Here is an 18125-nt window from a genome sequence, read left to right as displayed (position 1 = left end):
ACCTCTCATCAGCTCCCTTCTGCCTATTCCAGAGCTCTAATCCCCATTGATATTGTGAGCTAGGGCTCACACTTTGGGCTCTCCAACTCTGAAATTGACACTCTTCTTGTATGCCTTCAAAGGGTGCCTTAATCAGGGGAAATGATCATTGAAGAGAAATCCCCATATTTGTGCCATTGACAGAGAAGAAGAACCTGGGTCTGAGCAAAGGGACACCAGTCTGAAGACTTTCTCCTTTAAGATGTAACTCCTCCATTGGGAGAGGTTGGGGTGTTCAAGATGTGTCCCTGTCAGCAGCTGTGTGTATGTTCTTACCTGTGCCACCTGGGGTTCCATGAGGACTGTGTCTGTTGGTGACTGATTTCTCAGGGGGTCCCAGGAGATGGAGGGGAAAGACAGAGTCTCAGTTGTCAGTGAAGTACAGGAGCCTGGGGGATATGCTGGCAGCTGTGGGCTGCAGGGCCAGAGCCACCTGCTAAGGGGGCAATGACCATGTGGAATGGGATTGAAACTCTCCTGTCTGTTTTTTCTGCCCCAGGACTCTCAGTGCTGCTGCTGTTGACATTAAGACCTGCAGACAAGGCCCTTGGAGGTGAGTCTGCCCAGCCACCCCCATTAGTGATGTAAGATGGGGAGTCGTGCTGGGGTCTGGGGCCTCTCACCACCAGTGAAGGAAAGGAGGCTTATTCTGCAAGTGAGGCTCAGAAAAGTCTTCTGAAAGCGAGAAAAGCTATTTTTCTCCCTAAATGTCCAGAGTTTTCTTAGTTGTTCCTCTTCTAATAACAGCCATCTCTTCCTTCCTTCCTCTCCTCTCCTCTTGGACCCCAGCTGGCTGCCTTTATTTCTTGAGTCCTCTGACTGTTGTCTCCATCTCCACAGTCTCTGCCTCCATGGCCTGTGCTCCCTGGTGCCCCCGACACTCCACATGTGTCAACGCCACCACCTGTCGGTGCCTTCCAGGATTCAACTCTTCATCTGCCAACATCATCACTGACCCCACGGAGACTTGTGATGGTACAGAGACTTGGGGGAGTGGAGGGCATACAGAGATTGTGGGGGGGGGGTGGTTGTGGGGGCATCCAGAGACCTCATCCTTGAGAGCAGCACAGGAACACCTCGTCAAGCCTGAGACACGGCAGGACAGGGAAGGAGGAGGGGAGAGGGCAATAAAATTTCATGATCAGTAGGAGCGTGCTGAGACCTTACACAGTGGAGCCGGGTGATGTGGGTTCAAAGTCTAGCTTTGCCACTGACTGACCGGCTCTCTGACATGAATGAAATTATGTCTCCTGTTTTTACTATTTATTGGTAATAAAAAACACCCTTAATATGTTTGAAAAGAAAAAATACCTCTAAAATTTTTAGTTTTCTGTGTAGTGGACTTATGGGTGAGTTTTTTTGTTTCCTTTTTTTTTAAATTATTTTTTTTGTTTCCTTCTTTAACATTTATTTTATTTTCTAAGTGTCATGTCTTATTATATATATTATATATATATATGTCTTATTATATTAATATTTGGAGAAAAGCAGATTTTATCAGAGAAAATATAACGATGTTGCTGTGACCAGTGCCTGGCCCATCCATGACCCTGGAGGCATTCCTAGGTTCCTTTGTGCATTCGCATGTGTGTGTCTCTTGGAGACTTGTAGTCTGGGTGACATGGAGGAGATCCCACTGCTACTATAACTGGATCTCAGTTCCTAGCTGGAAGCACACTTGTCAGCTTGGGGAATTTTCCACTGTCACATCTACTTGTTGTGCACACCTCATTTCCAACTCCCCCCCATTCAACTTCACCTCGTGCCATCAAACTTGAAGACAGGTCTGTAGCCATTGTCACCACCTGAGAACAGAGTGGAGAAGTCCCAATGCCCAAGTGGGGAATGAACATGAGTGCCTCCTGTCCTGTATTGGGTGTCGAAAGTCACAGCCTGGGTTTGGGAACTTAGAAGGGAAATCCACAGGTGTGGAGAAGAAAGGTGGATCTGGGGGAGACCAGCTGCCTGACTCATGACACTGTGAGTCCTTTCAGCCTCTAAAGTCTTTGGTCACCTGATTGGAATGTATATGACCTACCATTTTGCCCCTGCATATTTTTTAAAAGAATTTATTTGTTTATTTCTTGAGAGAGGGGAAGGGAGGGAGAAAGAAAGGGAGAGAAACATCAATGTGTGAGAGATACATCGATCAGTGGCCTCTAGCTTGTCCCCCAACTGGGGACCTGATCCATAACCCAGGCATGTGCCCTGACTGGGAATCCAACCTGTGACCATTTGGTTTGCAGGCCAGCACTCATTCCACAGAGGCACACCAACCAGGGTACTATCCCTGCATTTTGAATCATTCTTGTATATGTTTTTCTTAATAAAACATTGTTTTTGGCCCACAGTGAGTATCTAGCCCCTGCTCGGTGGATCTCTGAGCTACTCAAAGTAGATCTTGGTCATTGGAGTCTCTCTCTCTCTCATGTTTAGAGAACAGGGAGGTAAGATGCCAGAAAACACTGCACTGACTCAGCTGTGAGCAACTGCAGGCTGCTTCCTCATTTCACATCTGTGCTGGGCTCTGATAAAGGGGAACTTCCTCCAGAGGTGGAGACTCCCCCCTGAGGCATCCTGGGGCATCTGCAAAAGGAGCTGGGGGGAGGACCTGAGGAGGAGAGTCAGGTGCCACTCTGAGCCACTCTGAGTGATGGGAGGTGGAGACCTCAATAGGCAGGGGGCTACACACCTGGCTCTATCTTCAGGTGTGAATGATGGTGTCACCATGGACAGCCCTCAGTCCTGACCCATTCCATGACCTCAGCCCTGAGGGTGGCCTTCACTGACTCACCCAACCTGACTGGAGGTCACTCCCCAGAGCCCAGTGGTGTAAACAGTATCACAGGGAGGATTTGTAGCCTGAGTCAGTGCCTCTGTCGACTCCTCAAGCCCTGGAAAGCAGGATGCAGCCCCTTCAGGCAACAGCAGAGTTACTGAGTCTAGGTGTCCTCAGAGCAGCCAGACAGCAGACATGGGCAGAGAGGTCAGTGGGCTCTGCAGCAGCTGGCTCTGCCCAGCCCAGCCCAGCCCAGCCCCAGCCCCAGCCCCAGGAGTGCCACCCTGGACCTGTGTTCTGTCTAGTCCCCATGACAGTGTCTGGCTGGGTGCCAGGACCTCTGTCCTATAGGAACTCACACTGTTGGGAGGTGACCCTTTGTTCTGTTTTGTTTCAGACATTGATGAGTGCAGACCACCCTCGCCAGTTTCCTGTGGAAAACTGGCAGAGTGCCGGAACACGGAGGGGAGCTACTACTGCATGTGTGCCCCGGGATACAGGCTTGTTTCTGGAGCAATGAATTTCAGTCTTGAGAGTCAGAACACGTGTCAAGGTCAGAAACCCTGCATCCTCCATCTCTGTGTCCCTGCAGTTTGGGGTCAGTTGCCCCACTTTCTTCAGTCATTAGAGCGCCATCCTGGGCACCTTCCTGGTCATCCACCCTCTCTGAACCCCAAGGCTCAGAACCCTCCACAGAGTGCCACTTCCAGATGTTCAGAATGTCCCTCCTGCCAACCTGGAATCTTATTTTTATGAAACAAGAGGGGTTGTGGTATTAAGAGACTTCATGAGTTCACAGCACCTTGGGTTCCAGCGCAACATCCATCTTCTTCACCATGGTCAGTGACTGGCAGGATGAGACCCCTTGCCCTGACTGGATCCCACATGGACTCAGTCATACCTGGAGATCTCTTATAACCCCCCTCCCACCCAGTCCTTGATGGGCCTTGATGGGCCCTGGAATTACACCCAGCATCATGAAAGGAAGGGAGATTCAAAGGCAGACCTACTGTGCTGGGCCAGCTGTGCCCCTCACCAACAACCCCACCTGAGAAGATGCCTCCTGGCACTATGTCTGCTCAGCCCCCATCCATTCCCCTGAGCAAGGCCCCACCCACCCTGACACTCCCCAACAGTTTCAATTCAGAGACCCAAGTGCAGGTGAGGTGACTGGGACCCAGAAGGATCTTGTGTTGGTGGTGGGCAGGGTGATGTCAACCCCTGCTCTAAGCTCAGATTGTTGTATGAACAAAGAAGTCCCCATCTGGACCAGATGACAAGGGGAGGGCATCATAGGGGAGCACTGTCTCAGGCTGGGCCCTCTCCTGAGGTGGTCAACCCAGTCACCATGGGGGCCCAGACCATTGGCAGACAGACCATTGGCAGTCACACTCAGCTTCCCTGGTCTGTGTCCCGGTGGGAACCCAACAAACCAGGTAACAGACTCAGCTGTCACCCCTTGGACTTCAGCACTGGCTTTCCCTTCTAGTCACCCAGCCCTTGACCACCACTGGCCTTGCTCACAGGTGAATTCTCACGACTTTCTGCCAGTCCAGGGGATGCCTTCAGAAAAAATCAGAAGAGGTGCCATCACTGCTCCATGCTGAATCACTGCACACCAGCCCCACTTCCCACCACATTTATATACCTTAGAGTGTGCCCACCACATTTATATACCTTACAGTGTGCCCACCACATTAAGTCTAGGAACCATCAGTCCCGGTGCAAACTCCTCACACAACATTGACTATGTTCCTCTTCACATTTCCACCCACTCCCCTCCCCCTGCCCTCTGGCAACCATCCATGTGGTCTTGGTTCCTATGAACCTGCTTTTCTTTCCTTTTGTTTGTTTGCTGTTTTGTTTTTTAGATTCCACATATAAGTGAAACCATATGGTATTTGTCTTTCTCTGACTTATTTCATTTCGCCTAATACCTTCTGGGTCTTTCCATGCTCTTGCAAATGGCAAGATTTTATTCTTTTTTAAATTGCTGCATAATAGGCCCTGCCCAAGGAATTGTCTCCCTGGACAGTCCTGCCACAGAGCAGGGAGGTGGCAAGGCCTTATGTGCTGGGGGTTTTGTGTGGAGCCCCTGTGAGCACCCCCTGACACTTCCCCTTTCTCATGTGTCACATACAAGCTGAGGGAGGTATCACTTCCTGTTCCTAGAAAGGGAACAGGGGCCGGGGCCCAGGAGGGAGCAGGCAGGAGTCTTTGGTCAGGAAGTCCAGCCACAAACTCAGTTTCCCTCCTGCTTTTGCCACCTATACACTGGAGACTATGGTCCCTGCTGTGTCCACCTTTCAGGGAGGCCACCATATTGTGCTTAGAGGGTGAAGTTGAAGGTCACCAGGTGGTGGCCTGTGTACTAGCGGTGAGGACCTTAGTGCCGGGCAGTGAGAAGAGAGTGCAGTGAGTGGAGGGAGGGTCTGATGCTCTGGCTTTGTCCTCAGATGTGGATGAATGTACCTCTGGGCAAAACCCCTGCCACAACTCCACGCACTGCCTCAATGTCCCAGGTGCTAATTGTGCCACTGCCACCCTGGCTGGAAGCCGATTCCTGGGTCCCCCAGTGGCCTAGACAACACTGTCTGTGAAGGTTCAGAATTCAGATCCCACACACACTCCAAAGGCCACAAGTGACACAGTCTGATCACATACTCAGTGGTACCCACAGGATCCTAGCAGAATGAATGCTGGTCATGCGCTGCTGTCCCTGAATTAGTTCCTTTGAGACTAAGTGGGAGAAAGCCTAGGGGGTCCTGAGGAAGGAGCTGGTTTATCCAGGGGAAGGCTCCAGGGGGATCCAGGCAGCAGCTAATCAATAACTGGGATGAAGGTATTTTGATACCTGACATCTGTAATCTGTTGTGGGGCTCACCTGCTACGTGTCAGGCCTCTGCACACTTCCCATAGTCCCTGTGTCCACCACTCAAGGACCTGCAATCACCAGGTATCATCACCTCCAGACAAGGGGGTGGGCATAAGGGGAACTCATAGGGGGAAGGGACGGGACATGGAGAGGAGAGGGGCCTGATCTGGCTGGGACAGGCAGGGCCTGACCCCCTTCTTCATGTCCCCCAGATGTGGATGAGTGCAGCTCCAGGGAGTATCAGTGTCACAACTCCACCTTCTGCATCAACACTCTGGGCTCATACGTGTGCCACTGCCTCCCAGGCTTGGTGCCCAAACCCGGATTCCTACATAAACAAAGGACTACCCAGTGTGAAGGTACCTGGCCTGACCCTTGACCCCACCTCCAATACACACAAACAGTCTCTCACCTCATGAGCCTCTGTTCTGTGCCCTGCAGAGATCTCCTTCCCCACTTGGATCCCTCCCCCTGGAATCAAAAGCCAGGTGAGTGACTCCAGCAGGGACTGTTTCCCCCCCAATCCCATGCTGCTCCCCCCACAACGGGTGAGGCTCTCTGACCCCTCCTTTCCTCTCTCCCAGAGTCTGTCCCGCTTCTCTAAAGAAGTCCAGGATCTTGGCAGATACTTCATGCCCGCCTCAACCCAGGACACCATCAAGGTAAGGGCTGGACCTGGCGGGACATCAGGACAGTGAGGGGCTGGCTGGGGGATGCTTCCAGGTGAGTGGAGGCCGGTCAAACAAGCGCATCTGATCAGAGAAACATGTGTGGCTGTGTGTACAGCATATACACCCCATGGATATCCCCATCACACAAACACAGACGTACACACACTCCCTGATTCCTGGGTCCCCCAGTGGCTGGAGCAGGGCCCTCACATGCACACTCACACTCAAGGGGGGATCTAATGGCTACAGAATGGAGCAAGGGAGAATTTTGCCTCCAGAGCTGAGCCACAAAGGTTCTAATTCCACCTCCCCCCGACTTTCTGCTGTGACCTCAGGCAAGTGACTCCCCATGCATGGGGCTCAGTCTCCTACTTCATGTAGCAGTTGTGAAGGGTTAAGTGAACTAAGAGAGGGCTCAAAGATTCCTGCCTGCACACAGTTAGCATTAGATGTCAGTTTTAGCATATGCACTTAGCCCCACAGAAATATATGAGCCCCTTATGTCAGTTTAAATTTCCCAGTAGCTTTATTAAAAAAACAGTACAAGTAAACAAGTGAAATTAATGTGAAGCTTGCATTAACCCAATAGATCCAAAATATTACCACTTCAACGTGGCACCACACGTGGGTCACTGCGACCGTCCTGGACAGCGCAGACTGAGAACAGTCCCTGGCAGAACGTCAGGGACTGATCAACGTTCAGAGCCATTGTTTCAGGTGCTCAGAGGCATCCACTCCTCCCCCTACTTGTTTTCTGGCTACTGCTGTGTCTCGATGATTCCACTGTGCCTGTTCCCAGGCACCCTGGGTGGTTCCCTGGTGTGTCCCTGAGTGAGAGAGTGAGATCAGGTCCTTTGGGAGGTTCCTGTGGTACAGTGACCCAGCAGCTATAACCCTTCCTCTCCAGTATGTTATCAAGGCATTGGATGAGCTACTGGAAGTCCCTGGGGACCTGGAGGCCCTGACCCTGCCTGACCGGCACCGTGTGGCCACCTACCTGCTGTTGTACCTGGAAGAAGTCCTGAGGACCCTGACCAAGTCCATAGGTGAACCCTCCTTCACCTACTGTTCCCCTTGGGACACAGGTGAGGCCTCTTCCAGCCCCACCCCAGTGCTGGGTCCTACCCTGCAACTGGAGCCCCCAGTCACTGCCCCTCTCCCTTCAGAGGTGTCCCTGGTGATCCAGGAGCAAGGGAATGGAACCATCACCCCGGGCCAGAGCCATGCACGGATGCAGCTGAACTGGGCTGAGGCAGTTGGCACTGGGGAGCCGGGTAACAGCAGGGAGCCAGAGGGGACGCCAGGGAGGGGGAAGAAAGAGCTGGGTGTGGCTAGGGGTGAGGTTCCAAACATGTAACAATTGGAAATGCCTAATGTATAGTTCTTAGGAGGGAGGTGGGAGGGCAGGAGAGGCAGCCAGCCTGTCTGTCCCCCAGGCCCCACCCTGGCAGGCTTATTCTCCAGCCGCAACATGCAGAGATTGCTGGCCAATGCTTCACTGGAGCTGGACCCTGAGAAGAAAGCCCAGCTGGAAAGCGCACATGGAGGTCCTGTTGGTGGTGGCCAGCCCAGGCTCCTCTCTGCTGTTAACACGATCTTTCTGAGCAACAAGAACATGGAGAAACTAGGCTCCCCTGTCAACTTCTCCTTCTCCCACCCTGTGAGTCCTTGGGTGGGTAGAGGGGATCAGCCCCGTATTCACCCTATGGACCATGTCATGATGGGCCCTCTGCCGTCTCTATTTCCCCACCTCCACCCATTCTGCCGCTTCCTTCATGTACCCCAGGGCCTTTGCACTTACTGTGCTCTCTGACTTGGACAGCTTTCCATCACGTGACTCAGCCCTTTACCTGTTTCTAGTCTTTGTTCTAACGCCACCTTCTCTTTTAGGCTCTCCCTGAATTCCTTATTTAAAATTACAATCTGTAATCAATCATGCCCCACCTTGCTCCATTCCCACTCCTTTTTTCTTTTCTTTTCTTTTTTTCTCCAATAGCACTGATCACCTTCTACCACACTACCTAGTTTACTTATCTATTAGGTTTACTATGTACTGCCTGTCTCCCCATGAGCAGCACATCAGCTCCCACAAAGGCAGGGACTTGTGTCTGCTTTGTTCTGTGCCACGCCCCTGGCTGACACACACAGTAGGTGCTCAGTAAAGAGTTGTCAATGCAAAGTAGCCCTTTCACCTCAGCTCCCCAGTCACCTTTGTCTTCCAGCATGTGAGTCCTGTGGGATGGGGCTGTGGGTGCAGAAGAGGCCTGAGTTTTGTGCACAGTCTTGGAATTCAAAGTGTGCCCCCATGGGTACATCATCTCCCCAGGAAAGCCCTTCACAAGCGAGATCTGGGTCAGCATTTCTGGGCACCAGAACCACAGCTCACACCTGGGCCCTGTTCCTACAGTCAGTGACCCCTGGACCAAGGCAGCAGGTGCTCTGTGTCTTCTGGGAGCATGGCCAGAATGGAAGTGGTCACTGGGCCACCAAAGGCTGCAGGATGGTGGGCACTGGAGACACCAGCACCACCTGCCTGTGCACGCACCTCAGCAGCTTTGCCGTCCTCATGGCCCAGTATGACGTGCAGGTGAGAGCCTTGGGAAGGGGCTTTGTTCAATGTCTATTGTTGTGTAGTAAATTCCCACACATGCAGCACCCTGAACACACACAAGTTTGTTATTTTGCAGTTTCTTCGGGTCAGCAATCTGCCATGGGGTAGTTGAGTTTGCCTCTCAGGGTCTAACAAGGCCAAAATAACTGCAATCTTATCTGAGGCTTGGAGTCCTCTAAGCTCACTGGTTGTTTCCAGCACTTGGCTATTGTAAATTGTGCTGCTATGAACAATGGGGTACACAGGCTCTTTGAATTGGTGTTTCAGGTTCCTTAGGGTATAATCCCTGCAGTGGGATCACTGGATCAAACCCAGTTCCATCTTTAGCTTTCTGAGAAAATTCCATACAGTTTTCCACAGTGGCTGCACCAGTCTGCATTCCCACCAACAGTGCACTAGGGTTCCCTTTTCCCCACAACCTAGCCAGCACTTGCTGTTTCTTGATTAGTTAATGATGGCCATTCTGAATGGTGTGAGGTGATATCTCCGTGTGGTTTTAATTCGCATCTCTCTGATGGCTAGTGATGCTGAGCATCCTTTCACATGTCCCTGTGCCCTCTGTATGTCTTCTTTGGAGAAGTGATTCTTGAGGTCATTTTTCCATTTTTAAATGGGTTGCTTATCTTCTGGTGTTGAGTTGTGTGACTTCTTTATGTATTTTGGAGATCAAACCTTTGTCTGAGGTATCATTGGCAGATATGTCTTTTCATGCAGATGGTTCCCCTTCATTTTGCTGATATTTCCTTTAGCTGTGGAGAAGCTTTTTAATTTGATGTAGTCCCCTTTGTTTATTCTATCTTTTACATCCCTTGCCCAGGGAGATATTATCAGTGAAGATATTGCTGTGTGGGATATCTGACATTTTCCTGCCTATGTTTTCCTCCAGGACTTTTATTGTGTCACAACTTATATTTAAGTCTTTTATCCACCTTGAGTTTATTTTGGTGTATGGTGTAAGTTGGTGGTCTCTTTTCACTTTTTTACATGTGCCTGTCCTGCTCTCCCAGCAGCACTTGTTGAAGAGGGTGTTTTTACTCTATTTTACTGAAGACTTAAAATATGTGTGTTTCAAACTCAAACAGAATAAAAGAGAAACTTTGAAGATTGTCTGCCTCACTCCTAACCCCAGGCACCTACTTCCTCTTGCCTCAGAAAGAGTTGTTAGTTTCTCTTACATGTTTTAATGATTGTTTTATACATATAAAAAAATACAAGTGACTGTTTTTTGTCCCTGTTTTTTTTTTACTCACATAGTGGCATTTTTCATTGTTGTGTTTTGTGTTTTTATTTATGACACCTAAGAGATTATTCCAGTCTACAAAGTGACACACCATTATTTTTACTGACAGTGCATTCCGGTTCATGAATGTGCCCTAAATGACATGTCAGTTCTTCTCAGAGTGGGCATGTTATTTCATGATCATTTCCTCATACAGATAACATTGTCACAATTCACACGCACTTCATTGTTTTCCTGTTCAAGTGTCTAGTTAAGAGGTACACTGGGTCAAAGTCATATCCATATGTGGGTAGATGTTTCCATGGTCAACATACAGAGGTCACATATGAGAACACTCCCACCAGCATTACACGAAGGTGTGTGATTCCTCAGACCCTTAGCACAAGGGCATTGTCAAGGTTTTAGATCTTTTATGTATCTGAGAGTTAAATAGAATATCTAGGAGAATTTTTGTGTCTTTTTTATTATGAATGGAACAGAACCTCATTTAAGAGCCTTTTGTTGTGTGTGTCTGGAAAGAGGTCATTCATTTCTTGGTCCACTTTTCTATTGGCCTGTTGATAAGTTTCTTATGGATCTGGGAGCTCTTTATGTGGCAGAGGAATTGGTTTTATCTTGTTACACCAAAGATTCTCAAACCTAGTATGCATCAAAATCACCTGGAGGGCTTGCTATTTATTTGTAAACAATTTGAATCTTACAGATTTGTTGCAACAATAGAAATAGTGCAAATAATACCATACCACTCTATATCCAGATGTGCCAAGTTTAAACATTTTACCTCTGTTTTCTCTATCAGTTTTACATTTGTTTTTCTCTCCCTCCCTCCCTCTTTTTATCACCTACTTACACCAAAATTAATTTTTTTTAATATTCCTCATGGCTTTAAGATGACTTGAAACAATAGGCAGAAAAGTTTTAATCTTGAAAACCAAAGGCATCAGAGCATAGTCCTTTCCCTTCTTTAACCAAGGACATCACAGTAAGGAAGAAGTGTTGCAGGGATGAGGTGAGTGAGTCTGGGGTGGGGAGTTGATCCCTGGACATCGAGTCTCCAGGCACAGACTTGGTCACACAGTAACCTGAAGCTGTGTGCCCCCATGACCCTACATGATCACCTACAGCTTAGTCAATGCCCAGAAGTCTAGAGGAAAATGAACCCTGTGAATTCCAGGGCTTGGTCTTGAGAGAGGACTCTTCCATATTTTGTTTTTTCCAGTCTGAATTAATCAGTTCAGAACTCCAGAAAATTCTAACAGTATCCATAAATATCACTATTTTACCTGGTTCTGCCCCCCATTCCTAACATTGCTGTACGCTCTCTGCCCCCCACTCCCTCTGCCTCAAGAAAAGAAATAAAAAAAAAGAAAGAAAGAAAGAAAAAGAAAGAAAAAGAAAGGAAAGGGAAGGGAAGGGAAGGGAAGGGAAGGGAAGGGAAGGGAAGGGAAGGGAAGGGAAGGGAAGGGAAGGGAAGGGAAGGGAAGGGAAGGGAAGGGAAGGGAAGGGAAGGGAAGGGAAGGGAAGGGAAGGGAAGGGAAGGGAAGGGAAGGGAAGGGTAAATGGTTGAAGTTTTATTGCCCCAGAACAGGACAGTGTGACTGAGATCTCTTCTTTGCTGGGTCTCAGGAGGAGGATGTCGCCCTGGCTGTGATCACCTATGTGGGGGCTGAGCCTCTCTCTGCTGTGCCTCTTCCTGGCGGCCCTCACCTTCCTGCTGTGCAAAGCCATCCAGAACACCAGCACCTCCCTCCACCTTCAGCTCTGCATCTGCCTCTTCCTGGCCCACCTGCTCTTCCTCACTGCCATCGACAGAACGGAGCTCAGGGTACTGATGCTGTCCCAAAGGACCCTGTGACCTGTCATAGAATGTGGAGTTCAGGGCTCCATCTCTAACCCCTTAATAAAATGTCCTTGGGTTCTGGGAAGGTTAAGAGGGGTGAGTAGCCAATTTCACACTGACTGACCCAACTAGCAAACACATCCTCTTTGACTATTCCTTTATATACAACAGAGATCTTCCCAATGGCAAGGCATAGGACAGGTGCTGGGACCATATTCCACCCTGACAATCCCACCTGGTGACTCTGACTGCTTCCCCAGGTGCTGTGTGCCATCATCGCAGGTGCCTTACACTACCTCTACCTGGCCTCCTTCACCTGGATGCTGCTGGAGGGCCTGCACCTCTTCCTCACTGCACGCAACCTCACTGTGGTCAACTACTCCAATGTGAGCAGGTTCATGAAGAAGTTCATGTTCCCTGTGGGCTATGGAGTCCCGGCTGTCATTGTGGCCATTTCTGCAGCATCCAGGCCTCACCTTTATGGAACAGCTGCCCGGTAAGGGCAAATTCTGACTTCTTTATCTTCTTCACCATGTCTCTGGCCTTTATAAAACCAGTGTAGTATTTGATTATGCCAGATCATATTACTGGAGACAACAAGTGGTAATCTTGGGTCATGTTTTATAATGATTAAGGGGAATGTCTTTAAACCTCTTCTTGAAATAACAAAGGTATAATTTATTTTTAATTTATTTTCATTTTTTCACATTTTTTATTGTTGTTCAAGTACAGTTGTCTCCATTTTCCTCCCACCACTCCCCCCCCACCCCAGTCATCCCCTCTTCCCACCCTTGATCCTAACCCCTACAAAGGTATAATTTAAAAAAGTGCTTTGGACATTATTATAAACAATGTAATTTTCCTCTTTATCTAAACACTATAGGAGGTTCTGATTTTATATTTGGGGAATAGGGCTGATTTAAATAATATAAACAATAAATTGTATTACAGTTGAGATTTGCATGGTGCATACTCTGTGCCAGTCATTTTTCTAGCTGTTATTATATTAGTTAGCACGATTCGTCCTCTCACAGTACTGTAAAGTAGACACTGCAATGGACCCATTTAAAGATAAGTAAATTGAGACATGTTGACATTAAGTAAATGACCAAAAGTGGACAGCTTGTAAATAGCAGAGCTGGTATTCAAATCCAGAGTGTCTGGCTCCAGAGTTTCACTCTTTTATTTTCAGCTTTTAACGTTAGTTTTAATGGCTTTACTCATTTTTGAAATATATTTCAAACACCTTAAAATTTACTCCTTTAAAGAGTACAAATCATGGTATTGACAATAATCACAGAGTTGTGCAGTCGATACCACGATCAACTTTCACAACATTTTCAGCTCCCCAAAAGAAATCTCATACACAATATCATGCACTCCCCCTTCCTGCTACCCACTCCTCCAAGCCCTGAACCTGTAATCTACATGGACCTCCCTATCCTGGATATTTCCCATAATTGAAATAATACATATTATCTTTGTGATGGGATTCTTTCACTTAGCATGATGTGTTCAATGTTCATCATGTTTTATCCAGTATCATGACATCATTCTTTGTTGTTTTTGTTGCTGGTGTTGTTTGTAAATAATGTCCCATTATATAGATATTCCACATTTTTAAAATTTATCCATCAGTTGATAGACATTTGAATTTTTTCCATTTGTAACTACTATGAAAGGTGTTGCTATAAACACACATGTAAAAGTTTAAAATCTTTTAAAAATTAAATTTACTGTGGTGACATTGGTTAATAATATTATATAGGTTTCAAGTGCACAGTTCTCTAATACATCATCTGTATACTGCATTGTTTGTTTTCCACCAAAGTCAAATCTCCTCCATCACCCTATATTTGGCCACCTTTACCCTCACTCCCTCTTCCCATCCCCCTTTCTGGTCACCACCATACTGTTGCCTGTGTGTCTGTGAATTTTTGTTTGTTTGTTTGTCTTATTTGGTCATTCGTTGCTTTCAATTTTGTACTCTGCATATGAATGAAATCATATGGTTCTTGACTTTTTCTGTGTGAATTATTTTGCTTAGTATGCTATTCCCCAGCTCCTTCTATGTTGTCCCAAAGACAGTACTTCATCTTTCGTTGTGGCTGAGTAGTGTTCCATTGTATGTAAGTACCACATCTTTATTCAACCATCTATCAAAGGACACTTAAGTTGTTTCCATGTCTTGTCCACCAAGAGTAATGCTGCAATAGACATAGGGATGCATATATCTTTGCAAATAAATGTTTTCAAAATTTTCAGGTGGATATCCAATGGCAGCTTACTGAGTAGGAGAAGGTATTTTCAAACAACACCTTTGATAAGTGCTTAATATCCAAAAAATATAAAGAACTCTTACAATTCCACAAGGGTTTTCATAAACAACTACAAAGGACACATGGACAAAACCAACAGTGGGCAGGGGTTGGAATCAGGGGAGGGATTCAGGGATGACTGGGTTTCTGGGAGAGTGGTAGGGGTAAATGCAGACAACTATACTTGAACAACATTAAGATAATTTAAAAAAATAAATTAAATAAAAAACACAATTCCGTAACAAAGAAAGGAACAATCCAGTAAAAAAATGGGCAGAGGACCTGAACAGATACTTCTCCCAAGAAGACATACAAATGGCCAACAGATATATGGAAAGATGCTCAACTCCTTGAGTTGTTAGGAGAATGAAAATCAAAGACATTAAAATGAGAGGTTGCCTCATAGTAATTATGTTAAATTGTTAAAATAAAAACATGGAGAGTAAAAAACGTGTGCAAGGATGTAGAAAAATGTGAACTCTTATGCATTGCTGGTTGGAATGTAAAATAGTGCAGCCACTTTGGAAAATGGTTTGATAGTTTCTCAGATGTTGAACACATATAGCTACCACTTGACCTAGCAATTCCACTTGTATGTATATACTCAAAGCAAATGGAAACACATGCCCACACAAAAACTTGTCCATGAATGCTCACAGCAGCATTATTCAAAATGGCCAGCAATTGGAAACACACTAACCATCCATTAATCAATCAATGGATAAAAGAATGGCATACATACACACACACACATATAAAATATTATATATAATTATTTAGCCATTAAAAAGGAATTAAAAATATTATTCAGACATAAAAACTTGCAGCAACATGGTGAACCTGGTGAACCTTGATTGAAAAACATTAGGCTAGGTGACAGAATCCAGTCATAAAAGACCATATATTGTATGAATACATTTATGTCTGGTTCAGGCATGTCCAAGGAGACAGACAGTAGAGCACTGGTGCCGTGGGACTGTGGTGGGTGGTGAGGTGCATGGAAGCAGAGATGAGGACTGATTGCTAATGTGAATTTTTTGAGGAGTTGAAAACGTTCTAGTTAGATTGTGATGATCATACAAATTTGTAAGTATTTTAAAGGTTACTGAACTGTACAGTGTAAATGGGTGAAATTTATGGTATATGAAATACATCTCAAAAAGGCCATAATTCAAAATATTCAGTAGATGGGTTTTGCAACAGATGAAAATAATTATATTAACTAGGGCAGGAACAGCCCTTAAAGTCATGTGAGATTCACAGGACTCTCAAAAACTGTTGACACATATACAGACTTCTCCTGTGTGTCAACACAATCTCAGTAACATCCAATCATTGCTCCAGTCTCAGCTCAAATATAATTTCCTTGTGGACTCTTCTTTACCATCCTCATTTCCTAGACTGGAACTGACATCCAGTGTAACATTCTCTTAGCCACTCATTTTGTTTTGTAGTTGCATTGTGTTTGTGCATCTCCTGCCTGATGTGAGATGTGTGGGATTTAAGATCATGTTTGATTACTTTATTTAAATTTTATTTTAATCATTGTTCAAGTAGTTTTCTCCCTTTTACTCCCAGTCCAGCCTACCCACCCAACCCTCCCCACCTCCCTCCCATCACCACCCTCCACCTAGTTTTTGACCATGTGTCCTTTCAATTTGTTCCTGTAAGCCCTTCCGATTCTCCCCTGAAATTCCCTCTTCTCTCCCCTCTGGTCACTGTTAGCCTGTCCGCTATTTCAGTGTCTTTGGTTATGTTTTGCTTGTTTCTTTGTTTTGTTGTTTAGGTTCCTGTTAAAGGGAAGATCATATGGTGTTTGTCTTTCATTGCCTGGCTTATTTCGCTTAGCATAATGCTTTCCAGCTCCATCCAAGTTGTTGCAAAGGGTAGGAGCTCCTTCTTTCTTTCTGCTGATAGGACTCCATTGTGTAAATGTACCATAGTTTTTTGATCCATTCATTTACTGATGGGCATCTAGGTTGCTTCCAGCACCTAGCTATTGTAAATTGTGCTGCTATGAACATTGGGGTGCATAGGTTCTTTTGGATTGGTGTTTTAGTGTTCTTAGGATATAGTCCCAGCAGTGGAATTGCTGGGTCAAAAGGCAGATCCATTTTTAGTTTTCTGAGGAAGTTCCATACTGCTTTCCATAGTGGTTGTACCAGTCTGCAGTCCCCCCCCAACAGTGCACTAGGGTCCCCTTTTTCTCCACAACCTCTCCAACACTTGTTGTTTGTTGCTGTGTTTATGATGGCCATTCTGACTGGTGTGAAGTAGTTTTAATTTGCATCTCTCTGATAGCTAGCGATATTGAACATCGTTTCATGTGTCCTTGGATCTTCTGTATGTCCTCCTTGGGAGAAGTGTCTGTTCAAGTCCTTTGCCCATTTTTTAATTGGTTTGCTTGTCTTCTTAGAGTGGAGTTGTGTAAGTGCTTTATATATTTTGGAGATTAAACCCTTGTCTGAGGTATCATTGGCAAATATGTTTTCCCATACAGTTCGTTATCTTTTTATTTTTATACTGTTTTCTTTAGCTGTGCAGGGGCTTTTTTTTGATGAGGTCCCATTTGTTTATTCTTTCCTTTATGTCCCTTGCTCTAGGGGACATGTCAGTAAAAAAGTTTCTGCATGAGATATCTGAGAATTTCCTACCTACGTTCTCCTCTAGTACTTTAATGGTGTCACGTTTTGTATTTAAATCCTTTATCCACCTTGAATTTATTTTTGTATAAGGTGTAAGTTGGTGCTCGAGTTTCATTTTTTTTCACGTGGCTGTCCAGTTCTCCCAACACCATTTGTTGAAGAGGCTATTTTTACTCCATTTTATGTTGCTGCCCACTTTGTCAAATATTAATTGACCATAGAGACTTGGGTTTATTTCTGGGCTCTGTTCTGTTCCATTGGTCCATGTGCCTGTTTTTATGCCAGTACCAGGCTGTTTTGATTACAGTGGCCTTGTAGTATAGTTTAGTGTCAGGTATTGTGATCCCTCCTGCTTGACTCTTCTTTCTCAAAATTGCAGCAGCTAGTTGCAGTCGTTTATGATTCCATATAAATTTTTGAAGTGTTTGTTCTATGTCTGTGAAATAAGCCATTGGTACTTTAATAGGAATTGCATTGAATGTGTAAATTGCTTTGGGTAGTATGGACATTTTGATGATCTTAATTCTTCCAATCCATGAACACGGTATATGTTTCCATTTGTTTGTGTCTTCCTTGATTTTTTTTTCCCTCAGTGTTATGTAGTTTTCTAAATACACGTCTTTTACATCTTTGCTTAGGTTTATTCCTAGGTATTTTATTTTTCTTTTTGCTATTTCAAATGGGATTTTTTTCTTGATTTCTGCTTCTGCTGTTTCATTGGTGGTGTGCAGAAATGCCTTTGATTTCTGGATATTGACTTTGTATCCCGCTGTTTTGCCAAATTCATTTATTAGGTCAAGCAGTTTTTTGGTGGAGTCTATAGGATTTTCTGTGTACACTATCATGTCATCTGCAAACAGAGACAGTTTTCTTTCCTCCTCTCTGATCTGGATGCCTTTTATTTCTTTTGCTTGTCTGATCGCTGTGGCTAAAACTCCCAGTACTATATTGAAGAGAAGTGGTGAAAGTGGATAGCCTTGTCTTGTTCCTGATCTTAGTAGAAAAGATTTTAATTTTTGCCCATTGAGTATGATGTTGGCTGTAGGTCTCTCCTATATGGCCTTTATTATGCTGAGGAATGCTCCCTCTATTCCCACTTTGCTGAGT

At 45.8% G+C, this 18125-nt stretch overlaps 1 protein-coding gene across 1 annotated transcript in view; it reads left to right on the top strand.

Moving 5' to 3' along the window:
• LOC123828270 (adhesion G protein-coupled receptor E2-like) overlaps nt 1-18125 on the top strand; it is a 30403-nt gene that overhangs the window by 2563 nt on the left and 9715 nt on the right. The window contains 13 exon segments of the mRNA XM_045853085.1: nt 539-592; nt 880-1014; nt 3216-3371; nt 5906-6052; nt 6135-6181; nt 6278-6355; nt 7272-7449; nt 7531-7638; nt 7801-8024; nt 8772-8951; nt 11842-11877; nt 11879-12040; nt 12316-12551. Of these exon segments, the coding sequence (XP_045709041.1) occupies nt 539-592; nt 880-1014; nt 3216-3371; nt 5906-6052; nt 6135-6181; nt 6278-6355; nt 7272-7449; nt 7531-7638; nt 7801-8024; nt 8772-8951; nt 11842-11877; nt 11879-12040; nt 12316-12551 (1741 nt within the window).

The sequence above is a fragment of the Phyllostomus hastatus genome, unplaced genomic scaffold (genome assembly GCF_019186645.2).
Source record: "Phyllostomus hastatus isolate PE091 unplaced genomic scaffold, TTU_PhHast_1.1 phas_contig_98, whole genome shotgun sequence".
Classification (NCBI taxonomy): Eukaryota; Metazoa; Chordata; class Mammalia; order Chiroptera; family Phyllostomidae; genus Phyllostomus; species Phyllostomus hastatus.
The sequence above is the reverse complement of the archived record's forward strand: the minus strand, read 5'-3'. Positions and strand labels throughout refer to the sequence as shown.